This window comes from Saccostrea cucullata, unplaced genomic scaffold (genome assembly GCF_032062105.1).
Source record: "Saccostrea cucullata isolate Sc308-1 unplaced genomic scaffold, CSIRO_AGI_Scuc_v1 ctg5886, whole genome shotgun sequence".
Classification (NCBI taxonomy): Eukaryota; Metazoa; Mollusca; class Bivalvia; order Ostreida; family Ostreidae; genus Saccostrea; species Saccostrea cuccullata.
In genome coordinates this window covers 23,495-42,122 of record NW_026933860.1, presented here as the reverse complement: position 1 = coordinate 42,122, position 18,628 = coordinate 23,495, and the positions used below count along the sequence as shown (strand labels likewise).

Sequence of the window (18,628 nt, the reverse complement as noted above, 5' to 3'; positions counted from 1 at the left end):
TTTAACCTTTACAAAATGGGTACCTAATTTAATTGTACATTTAATAATTCAATAGCTTAATATAAAGTCACAACAACGGCAAGAACAATGGTTGTGTAGGTTTCGGAGCCAAGATTGTGAAACTCATGTAGTCATCGTGTCACAAAGATCTCAGAGCTAAGATCGTAATTTCTCATAGTTCATCTAGGAGCTAAGATGTTAAAAGGTATTTATACCTAATATGGACACCATTTTACAAAAAGTTGCAGTGAATTGATCACGTATTTGGTATTAGCATTTAGCGACTTAAAGTGTTACTTCATTATAAATGATATAGTCCGCCACTTACTGATCTCCTTAAATAATACGGATATGTCCTCTGGTTATATTAACCTTGTGTATTTTGCAAACCTTTTATTAAAACTGAACTTGAAAGTGCCGATGTTCGAGAACAATACATCATAAAAACTAATTGCCAATCAAAAGAAGACGCTCTTCTAATCATATCTAATCTCTCAGAGTTTCAAAACACGTTCATAAATAAGAGGTTTTTGTCCGGCACTTTACTCTCTGATAGTATCAATTATAATTCATAACACAATATCAAAATATTAATAAGGGCAATGTACAAAATTATTATGTTTCAATTAAAACTGGAATTTGTAAGCTCATAATTAAAATCAATAGACCAGACAAATGCATACATTCGATATAAAAAAAATAAGGGAAGTTATAATGACATCAGACGTTTTCTTTTTCAAAGATAAGTTCATGTAAACGCACATTCAGATTTTTTTTGTCTTTCGCTGTCCACATCAATTATTTGCAAGAATGTATTTTCTGTAAATCATATGCTTATTTCACATCCTGCGTTGAACTAGATTTCATGTAAGTATAAAAGCAATGCCGACTCAAGGGAGACATGACATAATAGCCAGCAGGGCAATTTGTCTTCAATGAACCTGACGATTTTCCATTTTAGTTCTGGTCCAGAATATGCCTTCTACAGATCCGCAATATCCCAGTTTTCCACTCTCTCTCTCTCTCTGGTTCAGGTGTGTCATCTACAGATCCGCAATATCCCAGTTTTCCACTCTCCATAATCAGGTAATAGGTAGGATACTTCATGGACCTAATATGAAAAATGTAATCAATTTCTATTTCTTTTACTGGTTCACAGACAAACACGTTTTTTCGTAAAATGTTATATAGCGCGTGGTAGCATTTAATGTAAGCATGCTTTACAGATTTCATGTCAAAAGTTTTGTCGGGAGATAGCATTTTAGAATATAGCCCCGTTGCATTTGTTGGCTTCTGGATTATAATTTGGGGATCCATTTTTTACGCCAAGTATCATTTTATATATGTCATTTTAATATACGTGGGAACATTTAATGTAACATAAAATTTATTTTTGCTTGTCTTCTAGAAACAATGACAATTTTATTAACATAAAATTTATTTTTTTAGAAACAAGACAATTTTATTTATCGTAAACTGTATCTTATATCTTGTCCTAGAGATACTCATACACAGTGAGAGAAGAACCGCTTCCACTTCCCACCATTATACTCTGTAGATCAGTAACATATAGAGCACGGAGTAAAGGAGAAGACTTATCTCCTTCAAGTAGAATAGAGAGAAGCTCGTCATTCCGGTTTAATATATGGATTCCAAATTCGCTGTGTAAATTAATGACGTAACTTAGACGGGGTTTGATTTTCTGTCCGGAACTAAGACACACTAATATATTTCCCATAAAATCTGTGCAGATTCCTGTCGGTCGAATTAGTGATAACGAATAAGAACCAGAGTAGGAAAATCGATATTGTCCTGACTTGGAAACAACGACAACCTCACTAGCATCAAAGTCCGATGTACAAATATCACCATTGATGTTTTCTGCGATGTAGGTTACACTAGAGTATAAGTCTTCTCCATTATCATGCTTTTGAATCTCTTCTTATTCCTTTCCCATTTTGCTATATCTTGCTATTTTCCATTTTGTATCTTTTTTCATTTCCACAAGAATGTCTCCATTTATTTTAGAGGAGTAGATAGACCATGGTGCCCATTCCCCTGTGGTGAGTAGAGGTGTGGTTTTCATATCACTGTCTACTTTGTAGATGGTCTTTTTTTCATAATCTGTATAAAGAAGATCTTCCTCTGCTGTGACTGTATGGTATCCATCCACCTGTATTTTCATGACAATCTTCTAAAGTATATTTCCTTGCAAGTCAAACTGGATGAGACTTCCATCATCATCACTAGCCCAAAACTTCTCCGTTGATACTCGAGATAAATGAATAACTGCACTTAGACCAGATATTTTAAATTCCTGTACTTTTGTCACAAAACCAGTAGGTTCCATGATGACAGGCTGTGGGTATAGTACAATTAGATTACCATCCGGCGCAGTTTCATCATTGTATTTTGGCAATCTTGGGTCTCTACCTGGTTTGACAAAACCAAATAGCCTTCCTACTTTTTCCTTTGTAATTATTCCCTTTGTAAAGGTTGGCACCCGTGGTTCAGTAAGTTCTGGAAAAGGTACCAGAATATCGTTTTCTATCTCCTTGCTGAATGTCATAACTAGCTATGGTTTCCATGAGGACATGTCAATACTGTAGTCAACAATCTTTTTCTCAAGGTATAGGATATAGTCTTCTGACTCCTTTTCTTGCTCGGCCATTTCACCCAGTATTGAAGCCTCCATTATGTCTAACTTGGTATTGTTGTCGTCTAGAACAGTGTCCACAGTATTTTTAATCTCATCAGCACTCTGCTTCATAGATAATCGTAAATTTGCAATTTCCTCCTTAAAATTTTTTATTCTTTCTTTCTGTGGTTTTACTTTCCCTAAAGATTCGGGAAGGATGGTGTCCCGGGTGTTCATCAAGTTTTCCTTTCATTGTTTTAGACTTTCATTATAAGCAACTTCAAGATCAAGTACCTGGTGACCATTATGATCTTTGACAAAGCATTTTGAACAAACAGGGGCGGGGCATTCAACACAGAAAAGCTCTAAGATTTTTGCAGGGTGGATTGGGCATATTTCTGTTGGTAGTTCCCTATACCTATCCTGATAAAGGACTACAGCATGTTCTTTGTTTTCATCGCCCAAGAGATGAGCATCTCTGCATTGCCCACACATGCGAAGACTACAGGTGTTGCAGTAGAACTTGAGTAGTTGCTACAGGTGCCACACTCTATGAAGTGTAGAGCACTGCCTTTACTGTGGCTCATAATTGCAGGTGAAATTGATCTGGATTGAAAATAAATACATTGCACTGTTGATTCTGAAATTGCACTAAATTACTCATGTCTCTCCAATTATATGTATAGTACGTAGATATTAAATTTGGTCGCAGTAATGGATATCGGTTTGTTTGGTTTGAACTTTTTTGTTTTTTAAATTTCCCTATGATAATGCAAAAAACTTACATTTTATCCTTGTTTCTTGATGATCCTAATATTATTTTTTTTACTTCTATTTGTCCGTCATTGTCATACCAATCTGTTCAAGTGCAGTTTTATCTACGTACTATTAATCTATATGTGTAATAAACAAAAATCATACGATGCTTGATAAAGTCCTGCGTAGTATTAAAGGGGATTTTGAAAGATAAAACAGGTAAAAGATTAAGTAAATACTAGTGTCTTCTGATGTAGAATACTCTAGAATGTAATGAATAAAAATTCTATGTGGAGGCCTAATTTTTCATTATTTAGATTTTTTTTTACATTTTATAATATCCATGAGGAAATAAAAGCATTTCTGTTTTCATTTTTAAAGCTATATAATAATTATTTTTAAAAACTGAGAAACTCCGTAAAGACATAATTAAAAATCATCATTGCGAGTTCATCCAACAATCTGATGATTTGCTATGGTTCAAATTGTATGAATTCCTCTATTTTTATTGACTTGCGCTGATATTTCTTATGAGGTGCATGTATAATTCATTTATTAGTTTTTTTTGCTTAACGTCCTGTAAAGAGTTCTTTGGTACGACTGAAGAATTAAGGAACACTTAAAAAAAAAAAAATTGAAAATAAGCAAAATGTAAAATTGGTATTTTTTCTCCCTCTTTTCACACCATTCACAAAGCAAGATTTAATAAATACAATAATTAAATTAACAAATATCTGATACTAATGAAATTGGGTTCGTTAATGAAGAAATAAATACAAACATCATGTTTGTCGTTAATTGTAGAGAAGTGTATTACCAATGTTATCACAGCTCTGAAATATATATAAACGATCATAAATATTTTATAACAATACATACATGTAGTTCACTTGCCAGATAGCACGGTAAAAATTAAGAGTTCTTTACTTTTAATTGTGCTCATTCATAAAACATTAAGATTATATTTCTTAATCAATAATATGTACAAAGTATAAACACAAGAACTTATGGCTTAAACAATCAGATCAAATTATATTGAACTCTTTCAGATGAATATAATTATATGGACAATATTCAAAATACAGTATATACATCATACCTATATGTGATATAGAGCCGTTACTCCAAATATACAATGGTGAGTGAACTCTTATTCATGCAGTGATCTGTATATAAATATACATAACTTAAATTTACTGCTCTCAAAAATATAAAATACACTGATATATGAAATCATTACTCTGTTCATTATCTCCATATCCTTCTTTCATTATTTACAAAGTCATTAAATTACCATAAAGACTGAAACTTCATACTTTATCAGCTGTTTAAATAAGAATATTAATATTTGGGAATTCAACAGATAAACAATTATATAGAGATGATGAAATTAGTAAAAGTCAACTTACGTTCTGTGCAGTCTGTCTTGGTCATGGTCATAAATAAGTCAATATACACAAAAAATTAATATCAAAAAGTCAGTATGTCTGCTCCGACCAAGATCTCAAACAGAAGTAATGAACTAAGCTATAGGACCAAAAGAGAGGGAAACTAACCAACCAATGAAATCCAAGTTGGCCCTGACACATGTAAATAGAAAGGGACAGGGGTTTAAATGACCACTGCGATGACATACATCTATAAATAACTCAATTAACACAAATTGATGTAAATAATTTCTTGTGTATTTGTTCAATAAATGAAATGCTGAAAAGAAATAAATATAATAATTCAACTGAATTAATTTAATCCTGAAGTGAAATGAATCACTCTTTCACACTAACAAATTACATTAAAGTCACAAGTCTTTGTCTCTCATTGCGTATCAATTACAATAATTTCAAGAAATTAAGCTGTTCTTTATTAGAAATTAGAAAATAGTTCAGCTTCAAGGGATAAACTGTAAATAATGCATCCATTCCTCACGATAAGTTGAAGTTCAGGCTTTTTGACATCGCAGACAGCTGTTTTTTCAATAAAAATCGAGCTCGAGAATATACTTACTAGTGCCTTGTCATTGGCCATTTGCAAAATTGTTTTGTTGAAAGCATTCTCATTCAACACACAACATGCACAACTACTCCGAAGTTGATCTTAAAAAGATGTTTGAGTTTCTGATTGACAAATATATTTATTTAGTTTTTGGAGATCAGGTCTTCAAACAGTCTGTTGGAATTCCCATGGGTAACAATTGCAGCACATATAATAAAACCTAATTGTCCGTCAAATGAAGAATCTCTTTTTATTGTATCTTATCTCTCAGAGTTTGTATAGGCAAATTCATAATTAAGATGTCGCTCTACGCATTGATGGTATCAATTATAATTCATTACACAATATCTAAAATATTAATAAACGCAATGTACAAAATTTATTTATCAGTTGCAATTATAATTTGTGTGCTCTTATGCTACAATTCAAACATCCTTAACCAAAAATTCAATGAATAAACCAGACAAATTCAGATAATTTATATTAATAAATGAGATACAGTTAATAATGAAAGCAATAATGTCATTATTTTTTTTTAACTTAAGTTCATTTAAGGGGTACCGACCCTCTGCTCTTAGTTTCATAATTTTGTTTTAAACTTCCTAACACTGATTTTCATCAAGACCATTTCATCAGTTTTCAAAATGGAAAACAGTATGAGGTATAAAGCGCTGCTTTTTTTAGAAATGATTTTTACGTCTGATCATGATATGAAGAAATTTTACCACAGAAGATAGAAAAAGTAATGATTTATTTTCACAACATAAAATTAAAAATATAAATTGTATATAAAAATAATATTTTGTGTCATACCTATCAAATTCATAATAGAAAACATAATAAAGCGCTGCTTCTTAAGTCAGAATTTCACACTGTTGTATGTAGTTGTAAAAAAAATAATATATCTGTTAGCAGGGGTTATCTGTCTTGAAAATATTGATTTCCTTTGAAAAAACATGTTCTATTGATAAAAATTCCAAATTCGGTACTCAAAACATAAACAATTTTCAATATGGTCCTTAAAAAAGATAAAACTTACTATAGTATTTAATATAAAAGGCTTTTGATATTGAATTTGAATGTTTCAGACACTTTCTTGTTTAGATATAATAAAACAATTTGAAAAGCTTATGCAAAGGAAATAGAAGCTAATGTTTCCCACATATGTCAAGCTCGTTTAAATTTACCGCTCAAAGGTGTCAATTGTGAAACTCTGCTAATGAAAACTTTGAGTAGTAAGTATTTAGAATTTTTACTTAGAAAGTTATCCCTGAAACGCACTTTCAGATATTTTTTGTATCTTTCGCTGTCCACATCAATGACTTACCAGACTCCTTTCGAACGTATTTCCTGTAAATCATAAGCTCCTCTGACATGCCCCGTTAGACTGGAGGTCATGTAAATAAAAAAGCAAGGCCTACTCAAGGGAGACATTACATAATAGGGCAGTCTATCTTCAATGAACCTAATGATTTTCCATTTTCCTTCAGGGCCAGGCAATCCCTCTACAGACCCACAATATCCCAGTTTTCCACTTTCCATAATCATGTGATACGTAGGATACTTAACGGACCTGATATGAAAAATGTTATCAATTTCTCTTTCTTTAACTGGTTCAAAGATAAACTTGCAATCTCTTTTCCGTAAATTTTTCTCTCCCCAAATTGAGCCTTGTCTATCCCATCCAACCTTCATATGCCATTCAGGCCATTTTGCTGGGCGAATAAGATGCATTTTAGAGCAAAAGGTATCATCTTCATCTAACCGAAAAGGGTTTATGGATTTCACACGCATGAAATGCTGAAAATGTCTAAGTTCTGTTGGATTGAAGATGGTCAAGAAGACAATTTTCTTGAAACTTAGTTGTAACGTTCTCCACCATTTCGAAATCTGTCTTGTCGGTTTCCTTAATAACGGCGTAAACACCACTAGTGCTAGCCTGGTCAACATTACTACTTTTCTTTATTGCATAAAGTTGCCATAGAACTAATGTTCTCAAAATTGCCAGGCGTGCGTAGAGATCTATATATGCGACAGCGCGACTAACAGACTTTATGTCTGGGTGTGTCATAAGATTTTCTATTTTCGCCTTTAGTTTTCCCAGAAACTCTACACCTTTATAAATCAGAACTCTGTCCTGAAGAGTCTCTATCTCTTCGTCACTTGCCTGATTATGAATTCCCTTTAAGTAGGCGTGTGTTGTGTAGAACAGATCTTCAAGTCCACATGCTTCTGACGTAATCTCGGAATCTTGAAATTGCATATTTTTCATCCTCTTTGATTTTTTGGTCATTCACTCTCATCTTATCTCCGAAACTTGAAAAATACTTGTTATTGTTCCAAGGGTTTTCGCCACAGATTCGGCTACCGGGACATTCTCTGCGATTTTCTTTGTAGCATTGGCATACAATCGCTAGTTTGGAAAAGATATGTTCCTGTAGGCCCCTAGCTACTTCTTCTACACACTTGTGTAATTCATATACAGAGCTACCTATTTCTTTTGATTTTTTAGGACTTTTAAATACCTTGCCTAAATCTTTTTCAATGTTTTCTTCGTCAAGTTTTATCCGTGATCGGGAGGTCGTGAGTTCGTATCTCGGCTGCGACTGACCTAGTCGTTAAAATTGGTAGCAACTGTTCCTTCGCCATGCGCTCAGAAATTTGAAGTGAAAGTTGTGGGTCCTTCGGATGAGACCTTAAAAACTCAGGCCCTGTGTCAGCGGCAGGCGTTGGCACGATAAAGATCCCTCACTGCTCAATGGCCCTGAGTGCCGAGTAAAGGTCAAAATTTGAAGCCCTTCACCGGCATACGGTGACGTCTCCATATGAGTGAAAAATTCTCGAGAGGGACGTTAAACAATATACAATCAATCAATCAATCGTCAAGTTTTATCTTTGGAAAAGATATGTCGCCATCCACAGTCAAATAACCATTACTAGCCGCATGCTATGTAACAAGAAATGTAAATTCGAGTATAGACCGTTTTCCTATTACATATTTGCCTAGAAGTTATTCCCCTTAGCCACCATCTTGTGGGGCAAGGTAGTGAATTTACCTCTTTGAGCAACCAATTTTAATCATGCATGCAAGAAATTTATGGAGGAAAATATTTTCAATCTTAAAACTATGAATTAATAAATGCTTTAACAAACTTATATTCATAAGAAAAATATAGAGTTAGTTTAAAAAGTATTTTATTCAAAATATACAGAAAAGTATACAGTAAATATGGATTGATCAGCAGATATATATAGTTAAAGATAAAAATAGAGTTAACTTTACCTCAGTAATCAGTATAACAAATTAAACTTAGTTGAATAATGAAAGATCACAAAACGATCTTAAATTTAAGTGCAATTTTTTGGAGTTTAGTCTGACTTGAGATTTAAGACAGTTTCATAATCCCGGTGCCAGGGAATGGTGCTCTACAAGACAGCGGCTAAGGGGAATAACTCCTAATCAAAATATGTAATAGGAAAAGGGTCAATTGAATTGCGATTAACTTGTTCCGACATTCATCAATATGCAAATTGGATACCATAGTCACATGGAAAATATTGACCCTGCTATTCTTTTTTTCAAATCAAAAAGAACTCTAAAGATATTTCACCTTTTATTGAAATAAGTTATTAAAAAATACGGGACTTTTTTGTAGATTGTCGTCATATTCTTCTTTTAAAATATAACGCAGATATAATCACAATATAAGAGCAGATTTGAATTGCAGAAGTATCAAGTTTAAGTTTAAATACTCTTCTGAGGAGAAGATCTCATTGTCTGTTTTTGTCGAAGCCGAACTGCCATTGTTTACCACAGAACTTTTAGAAAATGATATCCCAAGTTCATCGATATTGCCTTCCTTGTGCATATTTGAAATAATTTATCTTTAGATCCTTGTTCTTTTTATTTCTACTTGGGTATTATCAACAAATGCTTATTTTGTGTGACTTTCAGACACTCGATTTTTTTCTCAGGTCATAAATTCGTTTCTTGTAAGATATAATTATGTTATAAAAATCTTTAAAAATCTTTTTTGATACTATATATGCAAACGAAATTGACATATTCAAAGCTAAAGTAAAGTTATTTCTGAAATAAACATACAGATAGTTTTTACATATACGCCATGTTTTTACGCAGTTCTGTTTGAAATTGCAGTTTGGGACACAAAAGCTTTTTTCTCCTCCGGTGGTTTTAAATACAAATGGTGTGTGTTTTCCTGCATTTAAAGACATGCATTCAATACATTGCAGTCTAGAGTAATGTTTATTTAGTCGTCTGTATTGTTTTTAAGATAGAATTCTGGAATCTATATCCATAATCAGAATATCAGAAACATTGTAAAAGATAAAAGAGGTACAAGCAAACAAGTACCAGTGATAGATTTTCATTAATGATATCATTTCTAATCTTCGATACAAAATGCAGTAATTGTTAAATTTATGAGAATATTATCAAAGAACAATTAAGTTTGTATAGAGCTTTATTGTAAAGATGGTTCAATTCAAAGCTAGGTCAAGAGTTCAAATTTTGGTAGTACCTAAGAAAGGTCTTATCTCAAGGAAAACGTGTGAAAAATTAAAAACGAAGTCAAGGAAATCAAAAGTTATGGCCGATGTTAAAGTTTTTGCGGACGTACAAACAAACATATTAGTTGGACGTATTGAGGAAGGGCACAGGCGGACGGGGAGAACCTGGCATAAAATAATAAAGCATCTTTTTTGCCTACTTGTAGCAATAGTTTTTTATTGAGCTAATTCAAGGATGAGTTATTCCCTATGGCCGCCATGTTGTAGGGCATTACTAAAAATTGGTTATTTACACTGGTTGTTAAGTACACGTTTTTGACTGTCGAACATTGTCAAACGTTACGATTAATAAATCGGAACTCTGTCCTGAAGAGTCTCTATCTCTTCGTCACTTGCCTGATTTCGAATTCCCTTTAAGTAGGCGTGTGTTGTGTAGAACAGATCTTCAAGTCCACATGCTTCTGACGTAATCTCGGAATCTTGAAATTGCATATGTTTCATCCTCTTTAATTTTTTGGTCATTCACTCTCATCTTATCTCTGAAACTTGAAAAATACTTGTTATTGTTCCAAGGGTTTTCGCCACAGATTCGGCTACCGGGACATTCTCTGCGATTTTCTTTGTAGCATTGGCATACAATCGCTAGTTTGGAAAAGATATGTTCCTGTAGGCCCCTAGCTACTTCTTCTACACACTTGTGTAATTCATATACAGAGCTACCTATTTCTTTTGATTTTTTAGGACTTTTAAATACCTTGCCTAAATCTTTTTCAATGTTTTCTTCGTCAAGTTTTATCCGTGATCGGGAGGTCGTGAGTTCGTATCTCGGCCGCGACTGACCTAGTCATTAAAATTGGTAGCAACTGTTCCTTCGCCATGCGCTCAGAAATTTGAAGTGAAAGTTGTGGGTCCTTCGGATGAGACCTTAAAAACTCAGGCCCTGTGTCAGCGGCAGGCGTTGGCACGATAAAGATCCCTCACTTTTCAATGGCCCTGAGTGCCGAGTAAAGGTCAAAAGTTGAAGCCCTTCACCGGCATACAGTGACATCTCCAAATGAGTGAAAAATTCTCGAGAGGGACGTTAAACAAAATACAATCAATCAATCAATCGTCAAGTTTTATCTTTGGAAAAGATATGTCGCCATCCACAGTCAAATAACCATTACTAGCCGCATGCTATGTAACAAGAAATGTAAATTCGAGTATAGACCGTTTTCCTATTACATATTTGCCTAGAAGTTATTCCCCTTAGCCACCATCTTGTGGGGCAAGGTAGTGAATTTACCTCTTTGAGCAACCAATTTTAATCATGCATGCAAGAAATTTATAGAGGAAAATATTTTCAATCTTAAAACTATGAATTAATAAATGCTTTAACAAACTTATATTCATAAGAAAAATATAGAGTTAGTTTAAGAAGTATTTTATTCAAAATATACAGAAAAGTATACAGTGAATATGGATTGAACAGCAGATATATATAGTTAAAGATAAAAATAGAGTTAACTTTACCTCAGTAATCAGTATAACAAATTAAACTTAGTTGAATAATGAAAGATCACAAAACGATCTTAAATTTAAGTGCAAATTTTTGGAGTTTAGTCTGACTTGAGATTTAAGACAGTTTCATAATCCCGGTGCCAGGGAATGGTGCTCTATTCCATTCCAGACAGCGGCTAAGGGGAATAACTCCTAATCAAAATATGTAATAGGAAAAGGGTCAATTGAATTGCGATTAACTTGTTCTGACATTCATTAATATGCAAATTGGATACCATAGTCACATGGAAAATATCGACCCTGCTATTCTTTTTTTCAAATCAAAAAGAACTCTAAAGATATTTCACCTTTTATTGAAATTAGTTATTAAAAAAAAATACGGGACTATTTTGTAGATTGTCGTCATATTCTTCTTTTAAAATATAACGCAGATATAATCACAATATAAGAGCAGATTTGAATTGCAGAAGTATCAAGTTTAAGTTTAAATACTCTTCTGAGGAGAAGATCTCATTGTCTGTTTTTGTCGAAGCCGAACTGCCATTGCTAGCCACAGAACTTTTAGAAAATGATATCCCAAGTTCATCGATATTGCCTTCCTTGTGCATATTTGAAATAATTTATCTTTAGATCCTTGTTCTTTTTTTTTCTACTTGGGTATTATCAACAAATGCTTATTTTGTGTGACTTTCAGACACTCGATTTTTTTCTCAGTTCATGAATTCGTTTCTTGTAAGATATAATTATGTTATAAAAATCTTTAAAGATCTTTTTTGATACTATATATGCAAACGAAATTGACATATTCAAAGCTAAAGTAAAGTTATTTCTGAAATAAACATACAGATAGTTTTTACATATACGCCATGTTTTTACGCAGTTCTGTTTGAAATTGCAGTTTGGGACACAAAAGCTTTTTTCTCCTCCGGTGGTTTTAAATACAAATGGTGTGTGTTTTCCTGCATTTAAAGACATGCATTCAATACATTGCAGTCTAGAGTAATGTTTATTTAGTCGTCTGTATTGTTTTTAAGATAGAATTCTGGAATCTATATCCATAATCAGAATATCAGAAACATTGAAAAAGATAAAAGAGGTACAAGCAAACAAGTACCAGTGATAGATTTTCATTAATGATATCATTTCTAATCTTCGATACAAAATGCAGTAATTGTTAAATTTATGAGAATATTATCAAAGAACAATTAAGTTTGTATAGGGCCTTATTGTAAAGATGGTTCAATTCAAAGCTAGGTCAAGAGTTCAAATTTGGTAGTACCCAAGAAAGGTCTTATCTCAAGGAAAACGTGTGAAAAATTAAAAACGAAGTCAAGGAAATCAAAAGTTATGGCCGATGTTAAAGTTTTTGCGGACGTACAAACAAACATATTAGTTGGACGTATTGAGGAAGGGCACAGGCGGACGGGGAGAACCTGGCATAAAATAATAAAGCAACTTTTTTGCCTACTTGTAGCAATAGTTTTTTATTGAGCTAATTCAAGGATGAGTTATTCCCCATGGCCGCCATGTTGTAGAGCATTACTTAAAAAATGGTTATTTACAATGGTTGTTAAGTACACGTTTTTGACTGTCAAACATTACGCGTGGGTATAATATAAGCGGTCGCACGAGCTACCGAGAAAAATTTACGCGGCCATCGATGTCGTAACTAACATCGGGTTGTTCCCCTTTGAAAATGATAAGAAAAAATAATCACAAACAAACTAAACAAATCAATAAGAATTGATACTGATGGATTGGTAAATATGTGTACAGTTAAATGCGGTGAAGTGTGAACAACTGGTGTACGATTTATTGTAATTATTAACACAAGCTCAATCTTCAAAGTAAGATCTACTAACCTGTATCAGCGTGTCAAGACAAGACAAGACTTTATTCTCATAAACTGTACAAAACAGTATAGAGAGGATATTACATAAAATATTAACAATTGATTAATTAAGCATGCGTGAGACAAAGAAAAAGGAAAAAAAGAAAACAACAACTACATTGGAAAAAAAAATGACAATGTCACAGACCAAGAGAGCCGACTCTCTCCATTATAGTTCCAATGAATTTACATAACTTAATTAATTTTTCCCTGCTGTTCAAATTAAATAGTGGGTCAAACTTAAAAACATTAGGATTTGTATAATAGTACTTGGGCAAAAAATTTAATCTAGAATTCTTAATGTATGGGTCAGTGCATTTAAATAAATAATGAAATTCATCTCCTATTTCCTTGCATGAACACAAGTGACAAATTCTGTTTTCTCTTACAATATTATACCATCTACCTGTTTCAATAGGAAGCTTAGCATTTCCAGTTCTAAAAATATAATATTTCATAGAAAGTTTAGGAGGTAAATTTAACAAGTATTTCTCAAAAGTTAATGACTTTTTAAACAATCTATAATTAAGACTTTTGGTGAATTATACATATCACTATACCACAATTGTTTAAATTGATCTACAAGAATATTTTGCACCTTATTCTTTAACCATGTAATATTAATAGAGTTTTGTTGCCTTACATAAGCCAATCCACACTCATTCAAAATATTTTTGACAGCATTACACCATGGTATATTATAATTTTTTAACACAAATAATAGTTTTGATGACATTTTACATGTAGTACCTAGTGATACCACAAGTTTTGCCCAGAAAGAAATCATACGAGTTTTGACATTAATAGATATAGGATATCTACCAAGTTCTCCATACACCATAAAATTAGGCGTGGAAGACTTGAGATTTAATCTATGCTTACAAAAGTTTAGATGAAGTCTCTCTATAAGAGAAACATTACAAAATCCCCATATTTCACAACCATATAACAAAATTGGTTTCACTATTTTGTCAAACATACATGTATCTAGTTTACAGTCAATTGAAAGATTATGTTTTCTACATTTTCCAAGAACACCATACATTGCTTTTGTAGCTTTTTCATATTTTTTAATATTCAAGTTAAAAGATCCACTTTTACTAAATGTTACTCCTAAGTATGTAAAATTTTCAACAATTTCCAATGGAACACCCTCAAACTTACAATGTAAATGTATAATTATTACATCTTTTACCTTTACCAAATAGAACAATTTTTGTTTTCGCACTATTAACCTTCAAGTGCCATTTTTTAGAGTATTCAGCAAATATCTGAAGTTGGTACTGGAGATCTTCAGGGGATTCTGATAATGGAATAGTATCATCTGCATATAGTAAAACATAAAGCCGCAGATATATATTAAGTTTATCTTCAATTTTCTCAGACAGATTTTTCAAACCTTTTACATTTTTGTCAAACAGAAAACCTTCAAGATCATTTAAATACAATGCAAATAAAAATGGTGATAAATTTTCACCTTGTCTTACTCCAACAGTGCATGAAAACATTTCTGATGATACTCCATTAACTACTACTCTTGATTTAATATCCTTATACATATTAGTTATAATTTTAAAACATTTGCCATCTATATTGTTTAATAAAATTTTATGCCACAGACCTAATCGCCAGACCGAGTCAAAGGCTTTCTCGAAATCTATAAAAACACAGTATAGTTTCTTTCTACATAATTTAAACAGTTCAATAAGTGAGTATAATGAAAAAATATGATCCAGAGTAGAAAAATCTTTTCGAAAACCAGCTACAGCTTGGTTCTCCAGGATAAGTTGAGCTCTATCAGCATAGTCATTTAGTCTCTCATTCGTAATGGAAGTAAACAATTTGCCCAAACAACTTATTAATGTAATTGGTCTGTAGTTTTTAGGATCAGATTTATCATCTTTATTTTTATATTTTGGGATTATATTGCCATTAGTCCATTGTGAGGGAATTATTCCAGAATCAAATATTCTATTAAATAGCTCTACATACAAGTTCAGTAAACAGTCAGATGTACTCTTGATGTACTCATTTACAATTCTGTCATCACCACTAGATTTATTATTTTTCAATAATTTAATACTTTTAAGAACTTCATCATGTGTGATTGGTTGATTAATTTAGTGATTCAACTGCATATCAGATACGAAAAGGAGTTCTTCCTCATTCAAAACATAGTTCTCGTTTGATTCATTGAATTGCATATTGCTACAGTCTTTATAAAAATTATAAAGATCGTTTAGGTCAGCCATACATCTTTGCTTATTTATATTTGTATTTAAAATTTTCCAATATTCTTTAGGGTTTAAAGTACGTAGGTATCTTAGTTTCTTTTTCATTTCTGATCTACGTTTACTATTTGCAAGCTTTAATTTCTGATTATACAATTTTTCTTTTCCATACAAGTTTGTTTTGAAAATAGAACCTCAAACTTTTTTATACAATCTCTTTGCTTTTCTATAGTTTTGCCTGGCACATTTACAATCAGCTGTAAACCAAGGTTTATTAACTTTACAATTTTTGATTTCTTTGTTACAGTTTGTATAAATTTGTTTTGTGCCAAATACTTCTTTAGCACTTTCTACAAAGATTTCACCAACCCTGTCTACAACATTATCAATAAACTCCAAATTAGTATCTTCAACTGCACAGTTTTTTATATCATTTTCAAGGACTTTTACTACATTCACCCTTTTTTCAACACATGTTTGGTAGTTCAACTTTTTATCAATATCCCAGTTTTTAGCAACTACATAACAAGGGCCAGGAGGTTGATCATCAGTTCTACACCCTATAAAATGTTCATTTCTAAGCATTAATGAAACTTCAATAGGATTATGCACATCTGAAAAAAGTGTGCAAAATTATAGTACCTTGAAATCTGACACATATTTTATAAAATCAATATTGGCTATACAATAATGCACAACACTTGTTTGTTTACAAGTTAATTCACCATCACTATCACCTCTTGATCTACCATTAAGTAAAAAAATATTACACTGTTTACAAACATCTAGGAGTCTTCTTCCATATTGATTAATAACTATATCTTTAGATTTTCTCTCGACAGTAAAATTGTATTTTTCCAATTGGTTTACATCAACATACTCTTCAAGTAAAATATTTTCACCAATAACAGGGGTTACAGTTTCTAAATATTTTAAAAAATCTTTACCAGTTGACACTCTACTATTGAAATCACCAACTAAGCATATACATTTATTTTCAATTGCTTTGTTTGATATTTCTCTTTCAAGTGCATCAAAAATTTCAACCGAGGAAAAGCGAGAATTTGAGGGTGGTATATAAACAGTTCCTATGATCGAATCATCTCTGTTACCCATTTTTTTACTTGCAATTTTAATCCACAGTACATTTTCACATTAGTTATTAATAACAGAAGCATATTTAGCTAGAGTATCTCGAATATATACTATAATCCCACCCGATTTCCGTATTGCTAATTTTGACATATGTTTACTAAATACTGTAAAATTGGGAATATCGATAATGTCCGCTTCATCAGATTTTGCTTCTGTTAGACAAACAATATCATACTGGTTGATGAATTCAATAAATTCTACAATTTGAAGTTTAGATAACAGCCCACAAACATTCAAACTAACAATTTTTAATTCTGAATTACTTCTTATTGCTGGAGAGGTGAGAGAGTCGTTGTCAGTATTTACAATGTTTACACATCCGGTGTTTTGCTCTCTATGGTATTCCTAGTCTTCCGGGTTCGCAACGCGTAATTCTGGTTTGTTGGCGGTGGGCGGCGTGACGTTCAGGCACAGAGTTGATCTGTATGTTGAAGAGGATTCCATGGGGATGGCGGGTGCATACTGGCTACGGTTTGGTACCGGTCTTTCATCGGGCAGTGGGTCTGATGGATAGACTCTAACGTTATCGACAAAAAGCTTATCCGCGACCATCACCGCTTTCCTGTTTTGTCGCTTTGCTTGTTTATAATGTGGTTAAAGTAGATTTCTTCTGTCATTTATAGCCTTTGGAAATTGTTCATTGACCCCAAATGGTTTTCCGACTAATGTGGTGGGTGCCTCTCTTCTTACTCTCTCGCGTTCTTTAAATAACACAATTTTTGCTATAATTGGGCGGTGTTTATTTGGAATTTTCCTCCCAAGTCTGTGTACTCTGTGGAACTGGATTTCCTCCTCGATTCCCATTACAATGTGAATAAATTCTTTCAAAACTGCCTCTGTATCTTCTTCTTGAGCTTCTGGGATTCCGTCAAAGATAAGGTTATTCCGCATTGTGCGCATTTGAAGATCTAGGTGTCGTTCATTCAGGTCAAATAAATTGTTTTTCACTGTCTGGAGCTCAGATATTACAGTCTTATTCTCATTAAGTATGACCTCTGATCTTTTCCTGATCTGGACCACAGATTCTTTTATTTCTTTAACTTCGCTGCGTTGAGCTTCATATTGTTTGCTTAAGAAATGCAGGCCCTCGTCCATGTCACCCATTTTAGCTTTCATTTTCCTCATCTAATCGTTTGTGTTTACCACATTTTTTTTTAATTCCCCTAATCTTTTGTCAATTAGGTCGAGTTTGTTCAGTTTGTTTGACATGTTTTCCAATTTATCTGTCATAGCTTTCAGAGAGTCACGTATATAGAATTGTTGTTGATTCGGTTGACTGGCTATTGGTGAAACAAAACCAGCGAACTGACCTTGAGGACCTGGGGGCCCATACGGGTTGAACTGATTGATTTGACCGTTTCCTTGATAATTTGAACTTGCATTAGGTGTTGAGTGTTGCATATTAATGGCGGGTTTGCACATACTTGCATTGATTTGAGCATTTTGAGGATCCATACTATGGATTCTTGGTATTGAAGCTTGATTAGTATTCACACGAATTTTCTGTTCACTCTCACCACTGATGTTTACATTCTTATTCTTTCTTTTCTTTGTCTTCTTCATCACGGTTCCAGGCTCCATTCCCGAACATCATCCTTCCGATAGATTTAGGACACAAAATCCCAATATTTCACTGCCTTAAAACTGCCTAAAAACGATTAAATAACGAAAAAAGTTAAAAAATATTCGTAGCCTTTTTTAAGACTACCGCTTTATCTCACGCATGCGCACACACGAGTTTTGACAATTATTTTAATAGGTATGATTGTAGTGACTGTGAGTTTATCTAACATTTTGGACTAATCATTTGAAATTAAGAAAAAAAATAAAAGAATACAAAGAAAATGAAAATGAATATTGATGCTATGAAGCTTTAATACAACGCATTGCGTGACGTTGCTTTAAAATATTAAATCTGAAGATGCGTTTTTCATC

The 18,628-nt window shown here is 32.9% G+C and overlaps 1 protein-coding gene across 1 annotated transcript; it reads right to left on the bottom strand.

Moving 5' to 3' along the window:
* Positions 1–17,287: 17,287 nt before the first annotated feature.
* Positions 17,288–17,797, bottom strand: LOC134239508 (uncharacterized). The gene has a single exon (XM_062721684.1). The coding sequence runs from the start codon at positions 17,795–17,797 to the stop codon at positions 17,288–17,290; it is 510 nt and encodes a 169-aa protein (XP_062577668.1).
* Positions 17,798–18,628: the final 831 nt, after the last annotated feature.

Coding starts and splice junctions, on each gene's coding strand:
- LOC134239508 (XM_062721684.1), bottom strand. CDS start 17,797: ATGGGTGACATGGACGAGGGCCTGCATTTCTTAAGCAAACAATATGAA.